This window comes from Mustela nivalis (assembly GCF_964662115.1).
Source record: "Mustela nivalis genome assembly, chromosome: 1".
In the NCBI taxonomy this organism is placed as follows: Eukaryota; Metazoa; Chordata; class Mammalia; order Carnivora; family Mustelidae; genus Mustela; species Mustela nivalis.
In genome coordinates, this window is record NC_139020.1 from 33993655 (window position 1) to 34021169 (window position 27515).

A 27515-nucleotide genomic window follows, 5' to 3' on the forward strand; every position below is an offset into this window, starting at 1 on the left:
AGATTTCAAACTTTTTTTTTACACACCAATTCATGCCAATTTCTTTCTTAAGGATCATTTGTATTTGACTACTCTGAGTAGTTGTACCTAAAATATCTTCAAGTTGGTTGGCAAAAAAATAAAATAGAACAAGTATTTACCAGCAATATTATGAATAAGCCCAGGGAAAGAATATAGAGTGCAGTCCATTTCTAAAATGATTAGGAGACGGGGCGCCTAGGTGGCTCAGCGCATTTGGCTCAGGTCATGATCTCCTAGATCATGACCTAGAATCGAGCCCCACATGGGGCTCTCTGCTCAGCAGGGAGCCCGCTTCCTCTTCTCTGTCTCTGCCTGCCTCTCTGCCTACTTGTGATCTCTATCTGTCAAATAAATAAATAAAATCTTTAAAATGATTAGGACACAAATATGACAGTATGCTAAAGGGTTTTTATTACAGGTATAATTTTTCATAATACAGAAATAAAGTTTAGACTTTCTTTCATTTTAAATTCTTCTGAAAAAATACCACAAGTATCTAATCATTTAGGTAAAAACTAAATTGAGAAAATTTTCATTTTTATGAAAATATTAGTAATAGTTAATTTAACAATTAGTAGAAATAAAGTTTTGTTGCTGGTGTCTGAAGATCTGTTTTATATTATCTTCAGGGTTTGAGAGAAGAGGCAGGCACAAAAGCAATGTTTTAAATTATATTACACTTTGATAATAAAAATATAAATAAAATCATGTTATTTTTTAAATCTCGGTCAATGGGTAAAGAAGCAATTGTTTTGATTAATTGAAGGGGGTATTTCAAGTACATATACAGAAAGTTAAGCTTACTGTGTTACAGGAATAGAATGTTAAAAACTGATCAATGTTCTAGTTGGAGCTTAATTCTACAGAGCCTTTTAAGTTTATTGTTGTGTCAACCTGTCAGCTGATAAATATAAGTATAGTCATGAGTACAGTTAAATATTTTTACATGTTTTTTAAAACATCTTAATATGATCAGCAAAACTCCCAAAAACACTTTAATTAATCTTCATATGTACTTTGTAATGAAAAAAAGATACGTAATTATTTAGCTAATAAATAGCCATTTTCTTTTCCTTTTGGTTTAGTACAAATTTATACATTAAAAGACTTAACAAGAAAATTAACTAACCTATTTTGACCCTGAGAAAAAGTTCAACAAAGAAAAATGACTTTCTTCTTGCTCAACTCTTCTTTAAAAAAAAAAGGAAAGAAAAGAAAATGTAAGTAGGGAAAAACAAAATATAGAATTCCTTGTGTTAAAGGCACGGTTAGTTCCGTTATTTAAGGGTATATTTTCAGCTATGTTGTCATCATCATCAAAATTCTGTGCTCTACAGAGTCATATCAAATTAATGCTCACTACTCACAGGTACATTTCTTTTTCCAAAGACATATTCTTTTAAATGCATTATTAACCCAAAAGTTTGGCTCTACTCTCAATTTTCAAACTTTTTAAAGTGAAAGCTCCTTAGTGAGGAAAAGTTGAGATCTAATGTATACAGAGACCCTGAGACCCTGTAACTTTGGGCAGAAAAGCTCTTCTTTCATCTAGATAAGAAGGTAGTTTAGTGGGGCGCCTGAGTGGCTCAGTCAGTTAAGCACCTGTTTAGGCTCAGGTCTAGATCTTGGGTCCCTGGGATGGAGCCCAGCAGGGGGTTCTCTCCTAAGCAGGGAGTCTGCTTCTGCCTCTGCCCTCCCCCACTCATGCTTGTGCTCTCTCTCTCTCTGAAGTAAATAAATAAAATCTTAAAAAAGAAAGAAAATATAGATTAGTCATTTAAATTTTCCCAGCATACTGCCTGTTCCTAACTATTTTCTATCACAATTTCTTAGTTTTATCTTAGTTTTTGCCATCTCTCCAGTAAAAGTAAGGGCTCATTGATTAAATCTGATGTTCTTCATGTTCTTGGACACTAAACAAATACTGGTTGATGAAAATAATTCACCAAATGCTATCCCAAGTATATATAGAGATTTTAAATTATGTTATACACCTTCACAAAGGGAAGCATTTTTGTTTTTGTTTTGTTTTTTTAAAGATTTTATTTATTAATTTGACAGAGAAAGATCACAAGTAGGCAGAGAGGCAGGCAGAGAGAGAAAGAGAGAGGGAAGCAGGCTCCCTCTGAGCAGGACCCTGATCTGAAGCCGAAGGCAGTGGCTTAACCCACTGAGCCACCCAGGTGCCCAAAGGTAGTGTTTTTTAAAAATCAAATTGAATTGGAATAAAAACAGCAAGTTAACAGAGGACATTTTTACATTAAAATACGTAGTCGAAAATTTTTAGTTTTCTGTTTACAAAAAAATTTCTGATTATCATATTTGAATTAATAAGCATTAAATCCTAAATAAAATTTTAAATGCAGTTCTCCAAATGGACATACGGCCCAACTATATTTACGAGGCACAATCTCTAATAAATCAGTATTAGTCCTTATGACAGTTCCCAAATCTAATTTTCATATAGTTCCTTTCCCATATTTTTATATTTCTAAAACTTATTTAGTGGATTTGATCATAAATATGTTGGAGCGGGTACCTAATGACAGTACCAAATTTTAACTGAGGTTCTTATAGTAGTTTTGGTACCTCTATGTAAAAATTAACTTGCACATTCTGAGTCAATACTTCTCAGTCTTACAAATGGCTGTAAAAAGAAGTAATAAAATAGAATGCCAAAAGTGCCTTAATGATAGGTGGAATGTCTAAATGGTCTTTTAACAAAAAACTACTAGTCCAAGCAGCTGTATAGAGAAGATGCAGAAATATTAAGGTTTGCGTATAAGAAAAAATTACTAATGATTATTTTAATAATAATTTAAGTAAGAAGTCTCTTATCCCTATAATTTTGTTTAATTTCATAATTATCATCAGGTAACCAAAACTAATCTAAGTCAGCAGATCATACGGCTTTCTCAAAACTTTCCTCTCAAGAAAAACAGGTCTTATCCAATTTGGAGGACTACAAGTCCTTAGACCTATGTTTTCCAATAAAGAAGCCAGTAGACACCTGTGGTCTTTGAGCATTTGAAATAAGGTTAGTACAGCTGAGAAATTGAATTTTAAATTTTTTTTTTTAACTTTTACTTTTTTATTTTTTATAAACATATATTTTTATCCCCAGGGGTACAGGTCTGTGAATCACCAGGTTTACACACTTCACAGCACTCACCAAAGCACATACCCTCCCCAATGGGGGCTTAAGTGAATTTTAAATTTTATTTAATTTTAATTATTTTACTCAATTTAAATTTTAATGTATTCAACTCAGTTACTAGAACTTTCAATTATGTTTGAAAAAACCTGGGTTTGTATTCTTAAGCTAAAAATTTACTAAATCTAAATACAGATCAAGTATTTCTAATTAAAAAATATGAGTTAAAAGAATATAAAAGAACAAAAATACCCAATGAATTTGATATTGATTATATAAATATTAAAATTTTCTGGTATACTGGGTTACATAAAATTTTTCATTATGAAAATTCATTCAACTGTCCTTTTACTTTTTTTAATATAGCCACTAAAAGTTCTGAGTTACATAAGTGCTTACATTATATTTCTATTAGACAGTACTGCTTTAGACAACCTGTATAAAATCAAAACTTTTTAAAGTCAGCTTCCTTAACGTATAATTTACATGCAATAAAATGCAGTCTTTTACGAGTATAGGTCTATAAATTTTGACAAATGTATGCAGTCATGTAACAACCAAGCACAATTAGGACATGAAATATTTTCATCACCCCAAGAAGATCCTTCACACTCTTCTGTAATCCACTCACAACTTAACTCCTACCTCCAAACCCTGACAACTCTGTCTTCTGCCCCTGTAGCTTTGCCAATTCTAGAATGACATATGAATGGAATAATACAGCATGTAGACTTCTGAATCTGATAAAATCAAATTTTAAATGCTACAGTACTCTCACGGCACTAAAGGATGATTATCATTCTGGTATTTCCTTGCATTATGAACATTTTGCCAAGGCCCAGTTTTCATTATTCTGCATCCAAAATTGAACCTTCCTCCCTGTCACTATTACAGTAATTTATTTATACCACTAGACTACAACTGACCAAATTATATTATAGTCATTTACATGCAGGTCCTACCTCACTAGACCGTAGTAACTTAGAAGCCTGCTGTCTAGACCTACTATGCTTTCCATAGGATTAAGTGCCTAATGAAATTAATAGTGCAAATAACAAGGCTAAAAAGATATTTGTTTAAAAAAAAACTGAGATTGTATTATAAAAAAAGGAAAAGAAAACAAAAGAATTGAGTCATGAAGAAGTTAATCCTCTAGATTAGATGTCCTCACTTTCACTGAGGTCTCAAAAAAGGATATTAGGCTCTGGAGGATCCAAGAACTACAGTGCCAGCCAACCAGGTGCAAATGCTAGTGGAGATTTAACTTAAACCAATATTTTTACCCAGATTGCTATTGATTTTGTCAGGGCTTGCTAACAACGTTGAATAAATTTGAAGCAATCTGCCTAGCACTAGTTTTCTCATAAACTCCGTTACTTCTGGTACATGATTTTACAGAACATAAAAGTTTTTCAGGAACACCTGTACTGCATTACAGCAGGAACACCAGTACCACGTGAAGGTAAAGACAACAAATCCTATGGCTCCATCTGAAAAGTCAGATATTTGTAATCATTAATTTTCATATAAATATATGAAGCATAACAAATCTATGTTTTAAGTAAATAAATGAAATAGTACACCTAACTTTAAATCTTTCAAATACTTACTGAAGTCTCCAGTAAGAAAAACTCCTTCTGCTCCTGGGGCCCATTCTTTGCAGTATAAACCACCATCGGCACATCTGTGGACACCGAAGGATTCATAACCTCTGGAAAATTTATCAATACCACCTTCGTTCTCTCCAATGTTGTTCAAGGTCTCGTTAAACCGCTTATACCTTTGAAAAAGTGCAAAAGAAGGAAGTTAGAAAATAAAATCGTCTTCTAGGAAAGCTACTGTAGTTAAGTCAATGCTTTATTTACTCTTATTCAGAAAAAGAAAAGAAAAAAGATATTAAAGAGGAATAATGTGAATAATTTCACATATAAGGTAGCAGTTACCTCACAGGATAAAATAATTCCTATCTCAAACTGAACCAATCTAATATTTTTTTGGTAATTTCATGCATTTTGATGTAAGAGAGAAAATACGATTTTCTATATTCCATGAAATTTTAAAAATCAGCATTATAGCAATTTCTATGTCAAAATAGTATGATGAAGGAGCATCCCTGCATGTTTCTCTTCCAACCCCTAAGAAAGTAAAAGAAAAATAGTCAAAAGCCAGTAAGATAAATAAAATTACCTTACAACAGAGTTTGGCACACTTTTCCTGTTAGAAGGTAGATGGTAAATTGGTCTGTTTCACAATTACTCAGCTATTTCTCAAAAGCATGAAAACTGCTGCAGACATCATGTAAATGAATGGGTATGGTTAATGCCAATAACATGTCATTTACAAAACAGTTACTGGCCAAATTTGGCCTATGGGCTGTAGTTTCCCTAGTTCTGCCCTTTAGCATAGCAACTAAGCATGGAAAAAAAATGTGCTACATCATGTCAAACTATAAAAGCTAGTGTCCATGAGAAGAAACCAAACATTCCTTCCCAAGGAGGACTAAGAGTAACACATGGTTGTTTCACACCCTTACCCAGATCTGGAGTCCATACAGCCAATCAATAAAATAAAATAAAATAAAATAAAATAAAATAAAATAAAATAAAATAAAAATGCTACTAATGTCACTAGACAAGGAGAAGCAAAAACAAAACAGGTAAAACTAAAGTGAGGCAGATGGTAGGTGCTTTCTGTCAAAAATGAAGGTTCCAGAACGATGAACTGAGCAATGCTAATATATGCTTCCTTGCACTTTCCCAGATCCTGAGGGGTGAGCAATAAAAGTCCCAGAAAGATGACATGAATCCAAGTAGGGGATATATAAGGAATATCCAAAACTTGAGAAGCTGACTAATGAAGAACATTCCCACTAAGCCAAACAGAAAACAAATCTTTCCAAAGATTTAGAAATTCTTACAAATATTTCACATTTTATTTCAACTTACTTAAAAATGAATTCAATAGGGGGTGCCTGGGTGGCTCAGTCTGTTAAGTGTCTACCTCAGGCTCAAGTCATGATCCCAGAGTCCTGGGATCAATTCCCCTGGGCAAGCTCCCTGCTCAGGGGGAATCTGCTTCTCCCTTTCACTCTGCCATTACCCCCTACTTATGCATGTTCTCTCTGTCAAATAAATAAATAAAATCTTTAAAAAAAAAAGATTTTATTTATTTATTTGACAGAGAGAGACACAGTGAGAGAGGGAACACAAGCAGGGGGAGTGGGAGAGGGAGAAGCAGGCTCCGCGCAGAACAGGGAGACTGATGTGGGGCTCAATCCCAGGACTCTGAGATCATGACCCGAGCCTAAGGCAGACACTTAACTGACTGAGCCACCTGGGCACCCCTAAATAAATAAAATCTTAAAAAATATGAACTCAGTAAAAGTAAGAGGTGAGAGATTATACAACAAAACAATAGGATGAGAGGTAAAATAAGACCCCTAGACCTAAAAAAAGCAAGAGGAGCAACAAAATATATCACTGGAAAATAATAAAATAGAATTGGCAAGAAACAAAATACACATATGGTAAAATAGCAAATTATTAGACAAATAAATAATTGGAAATTTATATAATAGAGAAGAAAAAGACTAAGAAATAGACTATATTAGGGAAGCTAAGAGGTACGTAAAATTGACAAAAATGATCTAAAATAAGGATAGCTGCTGACTCTGAAGAACAAAACCAAATAAAATGGATATAAAAAATATAAAGCTGGAAAATTCTTCTCTCAGAATTAAATCTAAATATTTGGGGTTCCTGAGTAGCATAGTCGGTTAAACATTCAGCTCAGGTCATGATCACCCCATCCTGGAATCTAGCCCCATGTGGGGCACCATGCTCAGTGGGGAGTCTGCCCCACACCCCAAGTCATACTCTCTCTCTAATAAATAAGATCTTGAAGGAAAAATAAAAGAACTAAAGCCACATATTAAAAAAGAGCATACTATGTTTTAAGAAAATTTTGGAAAACAAACATAAACATGCACATGGCCTCCCAATTTAGGCTACTAAAATTAAAAGGATAGAGAAAGAACTCGTTAGAAAACCAGTCATAGAAAAGCAGTAAGATGGAGGTTTTTGTTTTTGTTTTGTTTGTTCCAAAGGAACATAACACTAAAGACCAAAAGATAAAGCTAAGCCCACACATTTCTGAGAAGGAAAGGCAATAATCTAATGGTATTTTATTTTATTTTCTTTAAAGATTTTATTTAATTATTTGACAGACAGAGATCACAAGTAGGCAGAGAGGCAGGCAGAGAAAGAGGGGGAAGCTGGCAGAGAAGTTGAGCAGAGAGCCCGATGTGGGGCTCGATCCCTGGACCCTGAAATCATGACCTGAGCCGAAGGCAGAGGCTTTAACCCACTGAGCCACCCAGGCGCCCCTAATGGTATTTTATAAGGCAATCTCCCCCTCAAACCTAAGGAATTCTTTAAATATTGTCAAATTAAAAAATAAATTTAAGTTTATGACACTAATGAACTACAGTTGAAGGGGGAAAAAAAAACAAAACTAGATGATTAAAAGATTAAAAACACATACACAGAGGAATTAACAGTCATGGGAGCAGTGTTGCTGAACCCTGATCTTTAAATATAGAACCATTGCTAGACAATGGTGAAAATCGGAATGTGATAACAAAGAAATAACCTCAATGGATGAAGTAAGTTTTATTATAAAAGAAATTACATGAGTGAAAGGAAAATGGAAGAAAATATAGTAGTCGTCCCCATTGTAAAAGAATAACTGATCACTGACTAAAATTTAAGATTGTCATCATTATACTTTTTAATTCCTTTATTTTATTCAAGTATAATTAAGATATAGTGTTATATCAGCTTAAGGCATATGATATAGTCATTCAACAATTGTATGCATTATTCAGTGCCCATCATGATAAGTGTACTTTTAAATCCCTTCAAATTATCTTATCCATTGCCCCACCAAACTTCTCTCTGGCAACCACCAGTTTTTCTATTTAAGAGTCTATTGTTTGTCTCTTTTTTTCTTTGTTCATTTGTTTTATTTCTTAAATTCCCCATAGGATGGAAATCATACAGCATTTGTGTTTCCCTGACGGACTTATTTCATTAAGCATTCTAGGTCCATCCACATTGTTACAAATGGCAAGATCACATTCTTTTTTACAGCTGAGTAATATTCCATTGTGTATGTGTGTGTATGATATATGTATATATACACACAAATACACACACATATACACACACACACATACACATTCATACACATACCACTCCTGTATCCTCTGTATCCATTCAACTATCAATGGACATTTGGATTGGTTCCATATCTTGACTATTGTAAGTAATGCTGCAATAAACATAGGGATACATATCTCTTTTTGAATTAATGTTTTCATTTCCTTTGGGTAAATGGCCCATAGTACAATTACTGGATTATACAATAATTCTATTTTTAATTTTGGGGGGAGTCTCCATACTGTTTTCCACAGTGGCTATACTAGCTTGCATTCCCACCAACAGTGCATGAGTTGTGTAAGTTCTTCATATATTTGGTTATTATGAACCCTTATCAGATACATCATTTGAAATTATCTTCTTCCACTCAGGAGGGCTGCCTTCTTGTTTTGTTGACGACTTTCTTTGTTATGCAAAAGGTTTTTATTTTGGGGTAGTCCCAATAGTTTAATTATGCCTTTGTTACCTTGCCGGAGAGGCCATATCTAGAAAAACGTTTCTATGGTCAATGTCAAAAAAATTACTGCCTATGTTTTCTTCCAGAAATGTAATGGATTCAGGTCTCATATGTAAGTCTTTAATCCATTTTAAGTTTATTTCTGTATATGGTGTAAGAAAGTAGTCCAATTTCATTCTTTTGTATGTAGCTGTCCAGTTTTCCCAATGCCAGTTGTTGAAGAGACTGTCTTTTTCCTACTATATATTCTTGTCTTCCTTGTTGTAGATTAATTGACCATAAAAGTGTAGATTGATTCTTGGCTCTGTATTGTTCCATGAATCTGCATCTAATTTTATGTCAGTACCATACTATTTTGATTACTACAGCTTTGTAGTGATTGTGATACCTCCAGGTTTGTTTTCCTTTTTCAAGATTGGTTTGGCTATTTGGGGTCTTTTGTGGTCTATACAAATTTTAGGATTATTTGCTCTAGTTCTGTGAATAATATTGTTGGTATTTTGATAGGGATTACAATAAATCTGTAAATTGCTTTGGATAATATGGACATTTTAACAATACTGGTTCTCCAATCCATCATCATGGAACAGCTTTCCATTTCTTTGTGTCATCTTCAATTTCTTTCATCAATGTTTTAAGGTTTTCAGAGTACAGTTTTTCCCCTCCTTGCTTAAGTTATTCCTAGATGTTTATTCTTTTTGGTACAACCGTAAATGGCTTAATCCTTTTGTTGATGTTGGATGTGCACTCCAAAAAACAACATTTTTTAGTATAAAGGAAGATGTATATAAATTTCAGACATTTCTTTCATTTCACTTCAGTTTCTTTGTTTCAAATAAATTGAAGCTAATTTAACACATATTTTTCTCAAGTTTCATTATATTATTTCTATCTATCAAGACATTTCTCTATTCTCCTACCTGTTTGAAAGCATATAAAACATCAGTAATTATGTTCCCCAAATATTAGTGACAATTTTTTTCATGAGGTTTCTTTTTACTTTTTCCCTTGCATTGTTCCAATCATTTATAACAAATAAGTACCATTTAAATAAAAATAATTTTTTCTGAAACTATATAATTTTTATATCATTACAACATCTACATAATCCAATACAATATCCTATAGGAATTTTATTGGGTGCATAAAGCTATGTTTGTAAAATTTGGGGAATTGAAATTATTTGAAATAGATTAATGGAACAAAATTGAATCACCAAAGGAGTCTCAAGCATATGTAGAAATTAAATATCTGATTAAAGAGCATTTTAAACCAGTAAAGAAAGGATCTCTCATCTAATAAAATATAGAAACTTTTAAGTTAATTATCAAAAACTGGACCCCTAAAATCAAAATAACATCAAGAGAGATCACAGACAGACATTAAATTCAAAATAAATAAAGGGGCACCTGGCTGACTCAGTCAGTTAAGTATCTGAGTCGATTTTTACTCAGGTCATGATCTCAGGGTTATGAGACTGAGCCCTGCATCAGGCTCCATGCTCAGCAGGGAATCTGCTTGAGATTCTCTCTCTCCTCTCTCTCTCTGCCCCTCCCCTGTGTATCTGTACACTCTCTCTCACAAATAAATAAATCTTTTAAAAAAATAAATAAATAAAATCAATAGTTCACAAAAAAATACAAATGTTCAAAAACATACAAAAAGATGTTCAAATTCATATGTAACTAAAGAAGTACAAATCCTAAACTTGGAAATTTTACTTTCTACCAAAAAAAAAAAAATCAGTAAACATGATAGTATGAACACAGTATAGGCAGAGAAAAAGACACTCTCAAGACCGTTTGGTATGATAGAAACTAAAGAAAAATTTGGCAACACCTATGAAAATTTCAAAATCATTAAGTAATTCCATTTCTAGAAATTAATGCCTTGGATATGTAGAACAAAGAAGCAATGACATCTCTGGTGTACAGTGATAATCATTATGGGACTATTTATGACACTGAGCCATGGAAAATAACCTACCTACCAGATCAACAATTGGGAGAGCAGTTGTATAAACTGTGGAATATCCAAACAATAAATTACATAAGAGTCATTAAGAAGGATGAGGTAGAGAGAAAGAGACTGATATGCAAAGATACTCAAAATGGATTACTTTTAGAGAAAGAAGTTATAGAACAGTATTCTGGAAAGTAACTATTTGGATAAAGAAAATATAGATATGGCTGTAAATGGCATGCACATCCACTTTCATGGGGCCCTCTTCCTCGGCTCCAAGGGTGGGGCTCCAATGGCCTGAAGTCGGCAGGGCCCTAAGGCTTCTTAACACCACCACACCACAGTTACAACATTTGCTTCAGTGACACATGTCTGTGAATGTCAGTGACACATCTCAATATGTCACATAATCAGATCAATGGAGTGAAGTGGCCTACAGGAGCAGTAGGTGTGGGTGGACTATTTCATATATGACCCCCTTTTGTATTGTTAATTGAAAGATATTTGACACAATGTTACATTAGTTTCAGGTGTACAACTTCATCAATAAACAGATCTAAGTTTACTATGTATTTGTTTACTATGCTATCTATGCTTAACTGTAAATGTAGCTATCATCTGTCACCATAAAACGCTATTGCAATACTATTGACTCTACTGGTGATGCTGTACCTTTTTTTCCCGTGGCTTATTCATTCCCTAATTGGAAGCCTATACTTCTCACTCCTCTTCACCCATTTTGACCATCCTACTACCCCACTCTCCATTGGTAATCACCTGTTTGTTCTCTATATTTATGTATCTATTCCTGCTTTATTTTTTTTTAAAGATTTTATTTATTTATTTCACAGAGAGAGAGATCACAAGTAGGCTGAGAGGCAGGCAGAGAGAGAGGAGGAAGCAGGCTCCCCGCCAAGCAGAGAGTCCGATGCGGGGCTCGATGCCAGGACCCTGAGATCACGACCTGAGCCGAAGGCAGAGGCTTAATCCACTGAGCCACCCAGGTGCCCCTATATGTTTCTGCTTTTTATTTGTTCACTTATTTTTTTTAGATTTTACATATAAAGGAAATCATATGTTTTTGTCTTTCTCTGACTTTTATCACTTAGCTATACCCTCTAGGTCTATGCATGTTGTCACAAATGGCAAGATCTGAGCTTATCATTCTTTTTCATTACTGAGTAATACTCCATTCTGTATAGGTATACTGTATACTCCATTCTATATACACCACTTTTCCTTATTTATTTATCTATTGATGGACAATTAGGTTGCTTCCACACCTTAGCTATTATAAATAACACAGCAATAAACACAGGGTGTATACATTTTTTTGAATCAATCTTGTTGTTTTCTTTGCATAAATATCCAGTAATGGATATTTGAATCGAATATTTGAATACAATTATTGAATTGTATGGTATCTCTATTTTTAATTTTTTGAGGAGACTCCATACTGTTTTCCATAGTGGCTGCACCAATTTACATTCCCACCAACAGTACACAAGGCTTCCTTTTTCTCTACATCCTTGTCAACACTTGTTACTTTTCTTTGTGACACTAGCCATTCTGACAGCTGTAAGATGATATCTCATGGTTTTGATTTGCATTTCCCTGATAATTAGTGACGTGGAGCATCTTTACATGGTCTGTTGGCTATCTGTATGTCTTCTTTAGAAAAATGTCCATTTGGGTCCTCTGCCCATTTTTAATCAGATTATTTGGGGGGTTTTGATGTTGAATTGCCCCTCTGTATTATACATATACCCAAAACATACAAAAACACACACATACATGCACACACATACACATGTGCATGCACATACATCCATGGTTTTATAAATATAAAAATTATATTTGATCCATGATCTGAAACAAATTAGCTTTTAACAAAATGGCATGACTCCAATCTCAATGACAGCCCTAACTCCAGGGGACACAAACTGAACCACTCACAGAAACCAGATAGGTATTGCATATATGAGGAGCTGTCCCACATCAAAAAACACAAAAGTGTGAGCCTGATGAGAAAAGAAGTTGGCCTTAGAGTACAGAAAACAATGCAGAAAGGAACCCTGGTGAGATGGCGAATACAAACCCCACTGAAAAACAAAAGCTTCTATTTAATAGCTATAGCCCATTGTTACCCAGTGTGATTTGCCAGATCAAATAGCTAATTAAGAACCAAAAAAAAATCCAAGATTTTTTTCTATGAACTCTTCCTGATTTAAATAGTTATTATTTGAAAAATGTTTCAAAAATCTTTAAAATACTGACCTGGACAAAAAAAAAAAAAAAAAAAAAAAAATTCTGCAGATATAATGAGATTCAGATGCAAACCCTCTCATATTCTCAAAGTCCTACGAGAAAATGTATTTTTTGGTTTTTTGTTTTGTTTTTACGTCTTGCAAATATCATTCAGCTGTAAGTCTTGGGTATATGAAAACTCTAACCCATATTAAACAACATAGTGACAACATTCCATAAAAGTATCAAACAGTAAGGAACAATCAACAAAATTAATTGGACTTAGGGTGAAAAGAATACAAACACATGTATACATAATGCAAAGAAAAGTACTGATTTAAAAAGATACAATTCTGGGATGTTAAACCAAATGCGGTAATAATGTTATTGTTAAAGTGAGTCTAATATCTTAAAAATGCACTTCGGATTTAAGGTTTAAGTTTTAAAAAAATCATTCATAAGAACTTTCATGAAATATGTACAAATGTCCCATTTACTAAAATTTCAACAGAAACAGGATTATAGCATTATATTATTTTAACTAAATATCTTGACTTCCCTCAAGGTCAGCCCTATAGCTTCTGATACAGAAATACACATTCCACTTTGAAATCACTGTGGCTCAAAAAAGAAAATGCCTGAGGATACAGCAAGCTCATCATGCCTGTGCCCTCTCCTACTACAGTCATCTCTCTTAATATTTTGCTATGAATTTATAGGATATTTTAAAACTAGGTCAAATTCTTAGTAACCAAAGAACATAAAATAAAGTTAGTATAGCAACTAGCATTTTGTACAGATATAAAATGCTATAAATACCATCAGATTTGATCTCTACATTGATGTTTTTAATCCTTTTTTCAAAGGAAGAAACAGAGGCACAGATAAATATGTTAAGTTGTCCAAGGTCAAGAAGGAAAGGAGCAATAGATAAAGCATCATGCATCACAAAAGGTATATTTTAAGTGAATCAAGAGACAAAAATCTCAAATTAAATGTCACATTTTCTTTTTAAAGATAGTCCTTAAAGTTTCATTCATAAAGCTACTAATCTTTTAATTAAGAGAATCAGCTTAGTCCTTAAAAATAAAGTGCAGGTTATGTCCTAACTGTGTTACATACTATATGTGTCTTTGAACAAGTCACTTAACCTCCCTTTTGCTTAATTTCTTACCCTGTTAAGTGGGAGAAACATTATAGGTTCTGAGGAATCAATGAAATCACACTGGGAGCCATCCCCACAGTAGCCAGCAAGTGCTCCGTAATTGTTGGCCGCAACTTTTCTCCACTTCAGTGAGTGGCAATGCTGTAGGATACTTTTTAATTTATCTTTTTTTATTTATAGCACTTATTTAGATTTAATATATATGTTAATTATTAGCAAACATTAGGGGTTTTCTCCTCAAATTCCAAAAGTGTTTAAGAATCTTTACAATTTTTTTTCTCCCTGCGGAAGAAATTACAATAAAGGTATGCTAACTCACAGCATATACTAAGTACTTCATATTGACTCGAATGCATGGATTATGGAAAGTTTTGGGGAAAATTATATAGACTGGATTGACTGGGGTGGGGGGGAATAGTTATTTTACAGAAGTAGCAAGAGATAAATTTAGGGAAGGTGGGGGAGAAACAACCTGAAATCTTTGCTCTCCTGGAAGGTAATTCATCCTAGATCAGTACTGTATTTCTGATTTTAAGCAGAGTTGTGAACATAGGGAGATAAGTCAGGAAAGATGGATCATATCTTATCTGGAAATGTCTAGGATATAGAATGCTTTCTCAAGTGTTTCTGAGTGGTCCTAAAACCTAAGGGACCCATGGGGAAAATTCCTTCCCTGCCAGCTTAATTTTCAAGATTTTATATTGTCATTTGCTTCCTCATGGAGACTTATATTATGAGGCAAGAAAAAACACAGAAGGAAAAGCTCAACAGGAATTCTTAAGAGCTAAAAAAAATGGGAAAATAAGGTTAAAAGAGGGGGTTATGGGATTTTTGAAAGAAAAAAAATAGCTTCAGCCTTTAAAAAGACTTCAAAGTTTCTCATAGAAACTTTCTTCTCAGGTGAAAACTATCCAGAATATGCATAATTATCCATGCATTAAAATGTCAAATGAAGAAGATTTAGGCATTTGAGACTTTCAAGTGGACAGTTTATTAAGGATAAGTATTCTACAACAATAAAAACTGCAATGTATTTATTACAGAATAAAAATATTTATTGTGTGCTAATAATTCAGTTACATAAAATAAAATCCTTTCCTTTAGAAGTTCGGTAGTCCAGTGGAAGAGTGTTCAACTCATGGCAGGAGAGAGCTGGGATAAGCAAGCATTAACTGGGGAGTAAACAGAAGGCACTACTGGGAGGAGAAGAGGTTAGAGAAGGCTTTAGGGAGTAGTTGGCATTTACGCTATCTCTTGAAGGATAAGCAGTATATTTTGAAAGCTAGAGAAAGGACAGAGAAGGAAAATACATATGTAAAAACCAGGAGATTCTTGTTGACATGATAACTAGCTTTGTGTAGCCAGAGCAAGAGAATGGGTAGGGATCTACAAGCCAACTAGGATGGAAAAGATAGTTTTCAGCGAGACAATAAAATAAAAAATAAAAACCCTAAAGACTTTAAAAGGGAGATAATGGATATGATCAAAGACAAGTTTTAAAAGGAGCAATTTGAACAATGAATTTTGGTAGGCAGAGTCCATAGATTAATGAAATCTTTATTAAAATTGAACATAATAGGGCGCCTGGGTGGCTCAGTGGGTTAAGCCGCTGCCTTCGGCTTGGGTCATGATCTCGGGGTCCTGGGATCGAGGCCCGCATCCGGCTCTCTGCTCAGCAGGGAGCCTGCTTCCCTCTCTCTCTCTCTGCCTGCCTCTCTGTCTACTTGTGATCTCTCTCTGTCAAATAAATAAAACAAAATCTAAAAATAATAATAATAATAATAAATTAAATAAATTAAATAGACTCAATACTAAAAGCACAGGGATTTGTAGACTCTATTGTTATACAAGATTGATGAGAAGAATTTTAAAATTGGTATCATACTATATGTGGTTTCTTATTTTTGAATGTTGTTCCTTATTTTTAAATGTTTAAATGTCATTAATAAACAAATATATAAATATCCAAGCTTCCATTTAAAATCTCAGTCACTCTTCTGATCTCTATCCATTTTAGTGTATTCTCAACTTCATCTACCAGGAAACACCAGAGATGGGGACTATTTAAGTAAAGTTAATGAACAAGGAGTGGTAAAATCCACCCATTTATTCCATATGTATTAGTGAACATCTACTATATATCTAGTGCTCTGCCCATCACTGCAAACAGAGATGAAAGACATTACAAAGTGGCTTAAAGATGCTGTTTATAATTTCTTGAAGATAGTAAAGCAAAAAGGGAAAGCATTACATAAGGCATTTGTAAAGGCTTCTACCAGAAAACAGAAGTAGCTAAAATATAAATTCCACAGACAGGGAAAATTATCTGTTTTGCATACTGAGAGAACCAAACACCTAAAATATTAACACATATTAACTACTCAATGAAAATCTTTTAGTGGGCACTTACTATGTTCACATTGTAGCTAAGCAATGGTGATACAATGGTTAGATTTAGGCTTAAAGTTAGAACTATTATGTTGGGATTTGAATCCCAATCCTACCTCTTACCAGCTATAACTAAGACCCAAATTCCTAATCTAAGAATAATAACAGAACCAACTCCATAAAGTTGCTTTGGTAATAAAATGATAATATATCTAAAATTGCTCAGCATGATAACTTTGTATGAAATAAACAAACACCATTATGACAATAAAAGTATTAAAAATAATTGCTGCATTTGAGATCAACATAAAAAAAAATCAATAGCTTTTTAAAATGTAAGAGAGTTACAATGCAGTATGACTGTCCCACACTCCCTGATTCACTCAGTCCCACTGGCCCTCCAGGCTTCGTGCACTCCTTTGACTGGACTTAACGGAGGTTGTGGCTTACAGGCAACTACCAGTGGACATCAAATCCTATAACATGATAAAAAATTAAAAATAAATTAAAAATAAATAAATCCTATAACATGGATGTGTGGAGGAATAAAGGCATAAAGCCTCCATGGGACAAATCTTGACCAGTATGATACAGAAAATGGGAAGGAATCCTCAGAGAAATTCTTCCCCCTGCCTCCTGAAGGTCCTGTGTGACCAAACAACCAGTTTTGTAAGGAAATACATGATCTCACGTAAGAAGCCGATTCATCAACTCGGTGCTATATCAAGATCAAACATATGGAACCATTAAAAGATGGCGCCTGGCTAGTTGCCAGGTTAGGATTGCCTCGCTAGACTAAGCAGAACGCCCACAGAGGAAGTAAACAGCATTGGTTGCTAGCGAAGTTGTTGGTTTAGGTGCACAACCTGATTCGCTCCCTCCTGTACCCTGCTCGCTGATTGGTCATGTAAACGTATATAAGTGTGTAGACTTGCAAAAATAAAGAGAGAAAAGATACATCTGAACTGGGGCTTCTTGTCGTCTCTGCGGGTCGAGGGCAATAATGACCCAATAGAAACATTGAGGGCTGCCAGGAGCCAAAACACATCCTCCTCAGTAGTAGGTGCTATTCAAGATGAATGCAAACCATTCTGTGCTTTAGAACTGATCAAAAGTGAGTGGAAGGCAATTAATTCTCATCATCTCATTTCTATTCAAACATAGCATTGTGCAGGGATGCGGTTTTTATTCACGTAGTTCGTCTCATTATTATAATCCTTACCAATGCCTTTATTCATGAGAATTGGGACTTGATGTTAATTAAAATATTTATTTCACACATGGAATTAGCCTAAGACTAAATGGTATGGACCACCTACTATATGCCAGGCCTGCTGGCATACCAGAAAGAAAAGAGTTTAGAAATAGAAGATTGTGTTCAATTGCTAGGCCCATTAGCAAACTGCCCTTAGGTTTTTTACTTAATGATCTTAGAGTTTCAGCATGCCCATTAATAAAGCAGAAAGATAATACCATTGATGTCAGGGTTGTACTTATATACAGTTCATCTTTGAACAACATGGGTTTCAACTGTGCAGGTCTACTTATACTGATTCCCCCCCCCCCAAATATAATATAGTACTATATTTTCTCTTCTTTTTGATTTTCTTAATAACATTTATTTCACTAGCTTAGTATATTGTAAGAATATAGTACATAATACATACAATATGCAAGATACATGTTAGTAGACTGTTTATATCATTGGTAAGGCTTTCAGTCAACTGTAGGCTATTAGTAGTTATATTTTGGAGCATCAAAAGTTAGGGGTGTGTGGGTAGCTCAGTCACTGGGCATCTGCCTTCAGCTCAGGTCACAATCCCAGAGTCCTAGGATAGAGCCTTGAGCCTAGGCTCTATCACCAGGCTCCCTGCTCGGTGGGGAGCCTGCTTCTCCCTCTCCCACACCTCCTGCTTGTGTTCCCTTTCTCTCTGTATCTCTGTCAAATAAATAAAGAAAATCTTTAAAAAAAAAAAGTTATAAGCTGATTTTTGACTGTGAAGGGAGTTGGTGCCTCTAACCCCTACATTGTTCAAGGATCCACTGTATAAGTAATTGATTTATAAATTTATTAAAAAGAAATTATTTTATGGCATTTCTCATATTTTTTAAGAAAAAAGAAATTAAGGAATTTCTAACTAGAAAAAGAAATCAATAAAATTTTGAAAAAATGAAATACTCCCCTCATGCTAATTATAGTACAATAGTAAAATCTAAATATTAATTCAATTATAAGCAAGCATTAAGTGCATGATTAATTTTAACCTTTTAAAAAACATTATTCATTTTGTAACATATCTAATACACAAATGCAGAGCCAACCCAATAAATACATCCTCAGATCACACGTAAGAACAAATAGTTGACCTCTTATTTTCTAATGTTACAGAATAAAATCTATTTAAATAAGTCTTACTCTTACTTGACCTAAAATTAAGTGTAATTTGACTACTTTGAGTTTCAAATTAATGAAATAGATGTAGAAATTATGGTTATATAGAAATCATTAAATATTCCTTTTTAGGGACGGGAAGAATGAGGTCATTTCAAAACTGTTAAAAATTAACTTTTAAAAGTTTGGTGCTACAATTTAAAAGTGTCCTGAAAGTAAATAGTGGTTGTTATTTATTAAATGTTCTTTCCTAATTCTGGTTCTGGGCCATAGAGGTGAAGGGTTGGGGGCAAGTTATTGCTGAGATCCTCTCAGTTCTAAATGCTACAAAACCAAAACCATGAAATGCTCTTACTCAATTAATGAAAAACGAGAAATCTGCTGCTTAGTGGTATTACTTTGCTTTATACAACTCCCTTTTTATTTTAATAATAAGGTACTTATCTCTAGAATCCTACCTTTAGGATAATGGAAATGATATTTAATAACACAACTTAAAGAACCTACAATATAGCCATTAACAAACATATTTTCGCTTCTTAACAGATTAATTAATTAGAATAAATTAACAAAATGTAGCTAGAAATTAATTTTAATCACTGGGCCTTGTCTCTTGGTTGCAAACAAATTAATAATATATTGCCCTTGCATTTTACCAAGGTATGATTAATGGTCAATATTAAAATTTCTGGGGTCTTCTGGCAACGTGAAAACCTGACTGCCTAACTAGAAAAAAAATATCATGTGAATGTAATAAATCAGAATTACTGAAGGTAAGCCCTGTGAGACGGCCCATCTGGTCAGGCCTGGAAGTGTCAAGTATTGTCCCAAGCACTTCGAGCAGCCAGCCTCTTTATCAGACACTCTCTTTCCAGTCACGCTCCTGTTCACGTCTTTGCTACATGCTCTGCTGATTACCTTGGAAAAGGGCAATGCTGTAACTGTTCAACTGACCTTTCAGTTTATTTTCTCTCGTGTAATATGAAACATGAGCTAACACAGTCTTAGTCTACTGATTTCTAGGAAGAAATCTAACTTAATGTTTCAACAGCTCTTGGTTCAAATAACACTCTGTTCTGTGGTCAGGTTTCTCTTTTTGGAAAAATTACATGGCAAAGACCACAGGTTTGGGTTAGAGAGGGGCTTCTTGTGATGATGGAGACCACAATCTACACAATAAGCTATGCTCTGAGAACATGGGCCAATTAATCTGCTGGGAAGCAATTCCAATCTCCCAAATCACCACCAGAATCTTCTTAATGTGATTCACTATATCAAAAGATTAAAATCAATGATGGTTATGTCTTTTCATCTCTTAATATGAATGTCAATGTTACTCAAACACTGTCAAAAATTCTTTATTTACTGGGGCGCCTGGGTGGCTCAGTGGGTTAAAACCTCTGCCATCGACTCAGGTCATGATCCCAGGATCCTGGGATTGATCCCTAGGTCTGGCTCTCTACTCAGCGGAGAGCCTGCCTCCCTCTCTCTCTACCTGCCTCTGCCTACTTGTGATCTCTGTCTATCAAATAAATAAATAAAATATTTTAAAAAATTATTTACTTACTAAAACAGAGATGAAGGTTAAGAAGTCAAAAGACACAAATTCTAGACTGAGTCTAGGACATTAGCCAGGTGAATGTAAGACAACCACCCAAAGCTTTAGCTTCCTCAGGTAACACTGAAGAAGCTAAAACAAAAAGTCCCATCCAGGTCTAAGAACCTGTTCAAATTTGGGTCCTAATTCCAAACAGAAAGGAAAAAAGAAATGCACTTTAATGCAAATGTTATTTTGGACGTCTCCCACATATACCAAAAAGGATCTATTTTACCATGCACAAGTGATATAATTTTAAATGTATATTTTTCTTTAAAAAAGCAGCATACAAACCATCTATTAAATGTAAAATACACAGCAAATAAAACAAAAAAAACAGTCAATAGTAAAAAATTACAATAAATTATAAGTATCACAAATCATAAATGATAATGACTACCTTCATGGAGTATTTACTACATTCTAGGCACTATTAAGTAGTAACTTATTTAAACCCTCACAATAACCCAGTGTGAAATGTACTACTGTCACTCATGAGGCAGATAAAGAAACAAGACATTAAATAATTTTGCCAATATCACACAGCTATTAAGTGGGTGAAGGTGGAATATAAATCCAAGATTTTCTTTTCAGAGTATCTGAGCTTAACCATTAGCCATAATACTACCCAATACATTTTGCAGTTTACAGTTTCCAAGCTGATCAGGACTTTGTACTAAGTTTAAATTTTTTTTGCTTAATGCTTGCTAAATAATTTTAATAAGCTAAACTTCTGAAGGAAAAAAAAAAAGCCCTTTTGTTATAAGTAAGAGTGATAAAAATGGTAAAAAAAAAAAATCAGAAAACTCACTTAAAAAAATAAAACTTGTCATATTTACACTGACTAAATAAATCCACAAAGCTTTTTATTTTTTAAAGCCTCTTTCCAAAAAAAGAGCAGAAATTACACTGGTGCTGGATTCTAACTACCCAGAAAATTTTATTTGGGGAGTGGATGTATCTGTCACAATGAACCTGAATTAATTTACTGAGGCAAAATATGTAAACAGAAACTATTTATACCTCTGATATATGTTTCAAATTGGATGGTTATTATATCAATTGTAAGATAAAAACTACCAAGCACTATTCTTTTTTTTACCTAGAAAATTGCCAAAGCCTTTCAGAAAGCTAAAAATATTGGCACTTGGCAAATCAACAAACCCAATTACACTCTTGAATTGATTAAATATAGCCAGATAGCCAAGAACTTTATCCTTGTGAATGTTTTTAATATTAGAAACATGATAAATGAATCAGTTTTCACTTTTACAATGGCATAGGACACACTCTCCTAATATATATCAAAGACTCTAAGGAGATATATATATCTCCAACAAAAAAATCCACATCTTTTGGACTAAATAGCCATGAAATATCAAAGGTCTATCAAATACCCTGACAGTTCTTTGCCTTTACTAAGGGAGACAAAGGTTTCAAAATTCTGTCAGCTACAAAACCAAAAGATCAAAGAGCTTTCATAGTCACTTCCAACATGTCGGCAAGACCTCTTTTAAGTTAAAAAAAAAAAAAAAAAATCCAAGTTTCTTTCTGCCCATTTATCTGTATATATATAAATATATTATGTGTATCACACATGCTTATATATACATTATATATTATGCATATATATTATGTGTATATCATACACACACATTCACAAATTTCTTTTTTTTATATCCAATGACCTAAAACAGACTGAACAGAATAGGTCTGAAACCATGGTACAGTTTGGCAAGTAGGGTGATCTGCTATATTGTTTACATGTCCCAGTTAATTATTTTTCCCAAATTGCATATTTTATTCTTTTAAATATTTCCAAATTGAGATTGAGATGAAAGTATTTAAGTTTTATTGAGCTATATTAACTCTGTAGGTTTTATAATGAAGTATGGATATAAAAGAACATTTATAAATTTCAGTCACCATACTATCAAGAGTCTCTGCATCAAATTAAACTACTATAACCATGACCATAATGCTATAACCAGATCTGCAAAAAAAAAACCAACATTAAATTCCATTGAAGTGCAAGCAAATCTCTTTGCTAATGATGCCACCCTGAAGCTTAATTTGGTAGCTTATTCAACATCAGTAAAATGGAAAAATGGAAACTTCTAATTCACCTAGGACTCTTTTTGCTTATGGGCCACTGTTTTCTTAATTTGGTGTTCCCAAAAATGCTCTGGCCAGATCACATACTGGTACTTACAATATAATTAATGCGGCCTACTCATAATAAAAACTACTGGAGTTGTGAACTCACATAGATTCCTCATTGTTCACGGGCCAACCATTCCCAAGACACGCTTTACATGGGCCAAACTGTCCCAATGGTATAATCATACAGTTGTATAAATTTCCCTGCTGATATTTTTCTCCACCAGATTATGGGTACCATAAAACTAAGAATCATCTTTTGTTTAATTTTACAACCTCAACATCTGGGAAGCATCCATTAAAAAACAGGGACTGAACAAATGGCTTCCTCAGTATGTTTCACCACGGGGCATTTACACAATCACAGACAATGTCTTAGTAGCCTGGGGAGATTTCAATAATAATTGTTAATTATTACTGAGCAATCACCATGGTAAGTACCTAGCATCGTGCTAAGTTCTCCACAAACAATATTTTATTTAATTCTCTCAATTCTATGTGTTAGGAATTCTATATTACAAAAAATGAGGAAGAACCCAAGGATCAGAGACTTAAAAACTTGACCAAGATAACTCAGCATGTTATTGTGAGAACCAGAATTTTTTACTATGCTTTTAATTTTAGTTCCAGTGTGGTTAACATACAGTGTTACAGTGACTCAACAATTGATTGTATTACTCAGTGCTCATCATGGAAAGGGTTCTCTTTATTCCCAATCACCTACTTCACTCATCCTCCCACATACCCCCCCTCCTTGCTAACCATCAGCTTGCTCTCTCCAGTTGAGTCTGTTTCTTAGTTCCTCTTTTCCATTTTCTTGTTTGTTTTGTTCCTTAAGTTCCACAAATGAATGAAATCATATGGCATTTGTATCAGAACCAGGATTTATTTAATTGTATGTTAAGGTATCTGAAAAACAGTCATGACTGTAGGAATGTATGGGTGGCTCAGTTGGTTAAGAGTCTGTTTTTAGTCCAGGTCATGATCCCAAGGTCCTGGTATCAAGTCCCACATCGGGGCTTCTTGCTCAGCAGGGAGTCTGCTTTTCCCCTGCCAGCTGCTCCCCCTGCTTGTGCACACACTCTCTCTCTGACAAATAAATAAATAAATCTTTTTTTAAAACAGCCATTATTATAATATGGTAGTCTCCCTCTATACACAGTTCCACTAGTTTCAGTTAACTATTGTCAACCATGGTCCAGAAGTAGATGATGCTCTGACTTCAGAAAGTCAGTAGTAGCTTAACATTATGTTACAGTGCCTTTGTCATCACCTCACTTCATCTCATCATATAGGCATTTTATAATATATCATACAAGAAGAAGGGTGAGTTTGGTACAATAAATATTTTAAGAGACCACATTCCCATGACTTTTATAAAAGTATAGTGTTATAATTGTTCTATTTTATCATTAGCTATTGTTGTTAATCTCTTACTGTGCTTAACTGATAAATGAAACTTTGTCGTGGGTATGTATGTATAGGAAAAAACATAATATATAGAGAGTTTGGTACTATTCTCAGTTTTAGGCATCCACTGGGGTTCTTGGAACATATCCCCAACAGATAAACATGGACAACTGCAATGATGTATAACACTGGTTAATCTTCTGGCCATACATTCAATTCAACTTCAAATTCTCTACAAGAATTTCCAAAGTTCTTATGGAATAATTCAGCCATTATGGTTAGTATTCTGACATAACATCTTCAATTTTTGAGCACACCCCCACCAAGAAAATTACAGGTATGTGTAAGAGCCTATTTAGCCAGAGCGGTTAAACAGTGATTTTGTTGTTTATGCAGTAAAACTTAAACTGACCCTGCCCGCTTCCCCCCCCCAGAGGAACTTACCTAGAAGCAAGTCGGGGAAACCAGTAAAATATGGTCGACCAGTCCCTGATAACAGAGCCCAAATACAAGGGCGGGTCAGGTTAGGTGGAGATAACAGAGCCGGAATGCAAGGATGAGTCAGGCCAGATGGAAACATCCAATCACCATCTCCCTAAAGAATGTGGGCCCTGCCTTCTGGGTGCCTTTTAGGCACCAATTCTGACCAAGGTGATAGGCTAGTTCAAATAGCTACTACAGGGTGAATTGTAATTCAATTGGCCACCCGTGTGTGACCTAGCATGACTATGCAACTTTCTCTGTGTGTTACAATCTCATTGGACCCCTGTGTGTGACTAGGTTCAACCACAAGGCCTTTGCTCTATAAAAGTTAGTCTGTAAGGCAGGGAGGGGTCCCTCTCTCTATAAGAGGCGGCCCCAACCAGTCGGTTTGATTCTCAATGCTTGGCGGGAAATAAAGCTTTGCTTGACCTTCGCTTTGTATCAGTCTCGCTCCTTTGATCTCAGACCCTAACAGTATGGTTTTATTGAAGATATGTGCTACATCTCACACAAAATAAAAGTTTTGAAGCTGTATTTACTGACATAAAAAGATGTTCATATTACATTGTTATGTGAAAAATAATAAAGGTTAAAAGACCTTTTGTAATATACAGAATCTTTTGCTAAATTATAAATGCATAGAAAAGTATCTCAAGATTATACATCAAAATGTTAACCATGATCTCAGAATAATGAAGTTATGAATAACTTCACAGTATTACCATCTTTATTTTTTCTATTTTTTCTTACTATAAAAATGCAAAGACAACAGAATCTGAAGTAAAGTAAGAAAGGACCTAAAATATAATTATGATATTAAAGTCTATTACCTAAAAAATAATTTAAAAGTTCTAAGGTAGAGCATATTTTTTTCTAATTGTCTAATTTAACAAAAGTTTGAAAGACTACTTGTTGAAAAGCAAAGACAACCAAATAATGAAAACTTATATCTCTTTAGCTCTTCTACTATACAAATCATTATAATAGAAGGTATAACTCTCCTAAGTCAATAATATGATCTGCTACCACAGATCACTCTGCTGAAATGGAACGCACAAGGTCCTTTAAAGCCTTGAAGAGAATTGATTCTGCCTATACACATTTCTCCACCCCCTTTACCTACTCATTAATTCTCCTACTTTCAATCTCCAATACCTAATCAGCTATTGTGGTTCAGGTGCTCCTGAAGAAAATATCTCTTGAGCTAAAAAGAACAAACGAAAAAAGTGTAGTGCCTGTCTTCAAGAAAATTCAGCATTATTCGCTTACAGCATCATTTCCTGAAGGATAAAACCTTCCACAACCTTCCTGATAGTTCCTTACTCACTCTCCAAATGTCAACCTCACTCCACAGCAGAAAATGACATACATCCTCCCTAATAAATTAAATTAATGACTTTTTAAAAGAACATTGCAATATCAAGAGTGCCATGTTTAAATGAAAACTACCACCTGTAGAACAGTAGAATGAACCATTCAGTTTTTTCACCATGTATTTTTTTCTTTAAAAACAGGGCAATACATCTTAAATTACTTCACTGCTTGTTGCACAGACAGTTCCAGTGATAGATCTATTTTATTATTGTTTGCTTCAATACCTATTTCCCTCCTTTCTTCTTACTTCCAGCAACATTCTCAAAACCACGCTTACAAACAATAAATACGAAAAGCAGTGGCACTGAAGCATGACATACTCATTCTCTTCTAAGACTGGTTACCACCAGAGCACAAAAAGTCCAGCTCTGCACCCTCAAGAGTAACATTATTTCTATTTTAAAACCCCAGAGAAGAAGGAGGCAGCCATGTAATTATGTATCCACAGCCACTCTCTCGGCCCTGCCTCCTGCTTTATACACCGTGTGCAGGAGTATGAAAAGCATTAGTCATTCAGTCTCACAAATCAACTCCAAAATCAAAGCCTGAGCTTCAGTTGTGTGTTTGCTTGTTTTGCTTTCTTTGTTTTATTTCTCATCCCTGGAAAACACTAGGTTTCAAATTCCTTCCCACTAAGTGGCTACTAGGATGAACACCTAAACAATAATTGCACCCCATCAAGAACCCGCCAGCTCAACAACTGCTGAGAAAAGTATGTTTGACATTTTTCTCCATAAGACTCCTTTCTTGGTTCCTGTCCTGGTTCAGGAAACATGGCTATAATTGAGAGAAGTCCAAAGGCAAGGAAAGATTCATCTTACAGGAAATACACATGTATAAATCTAAAATATTTTATACAACTCACTTTAAAGGAAACTAGATTTGTTTCCAAATTCACACTAAAAACAGTATTTGCCAGCATTTTCTTATTAACATTCTAAATTTAAAAGATCAAAATGCTTCCAAGTATGATAAGTAAATTATGATACTGTTCACTAATTATTTCCTACAGTTCCGTGGTATCAAGATGGGACTCAAAATTATCATCTGTAACCAACATCTCCCACTCGCCAAGATCTTTTTAGTCAATAAGAAGAATCACAGACAGATTTGCATGACAGAGAAAAAGTTTTCTCTTGTTCAAGGAAGGAAAAAAAAAATCTAAAAGTCTCAACCAACTACAAAATAGGCATTCCAAAGTTTGATGTCCAGTTTCCACAGCACCTCTACAGAATCCCAAAACCCCTTAGGTTAGCAAATAGTGCTTTAATATGTATACATAAAAATGTGGTGTCTCCCCCCCTGGGGGGGGGGGCGTGGAATCTCATTCATCAGAAGCAAAAATTAATTTTTCTGAAAGTAAAAAATACAAATTTAAAACATGAAAAACAAGAAAATATCTTCATACCCAAATACTAATACCAATTTTAGATATGTATATCACAAAAGCCAATGAATGCATTTTAACTTACATAAAATTCCCAAA

At 34.3% G+C, this 27515-nt stretch overlaps 1 protein-coding gene across 1 annotated transcript in view; it reads right to left on the minus strand.

Annotated features, from left to right (window-relative positions):
• The window catches only part of GBE1 (1,4-alpha-glucan branching enzyme 1), a 271911-nt gene that overhangs the window by 210792 nt on the left and 33604 nt on the right, over positions 1 to 27515 (minus strand). The window contains exon 2 of the mRNA XM_082691935.1: positions 4786 to 4955. Within this exon, the coding sequence (XP_082548061.1) occupies positions 4786 to 4955 (170 nt within the window). The remainder of the gene's footprint in view (positions 1 to 4785; positions 4956 to 27515) is intronic.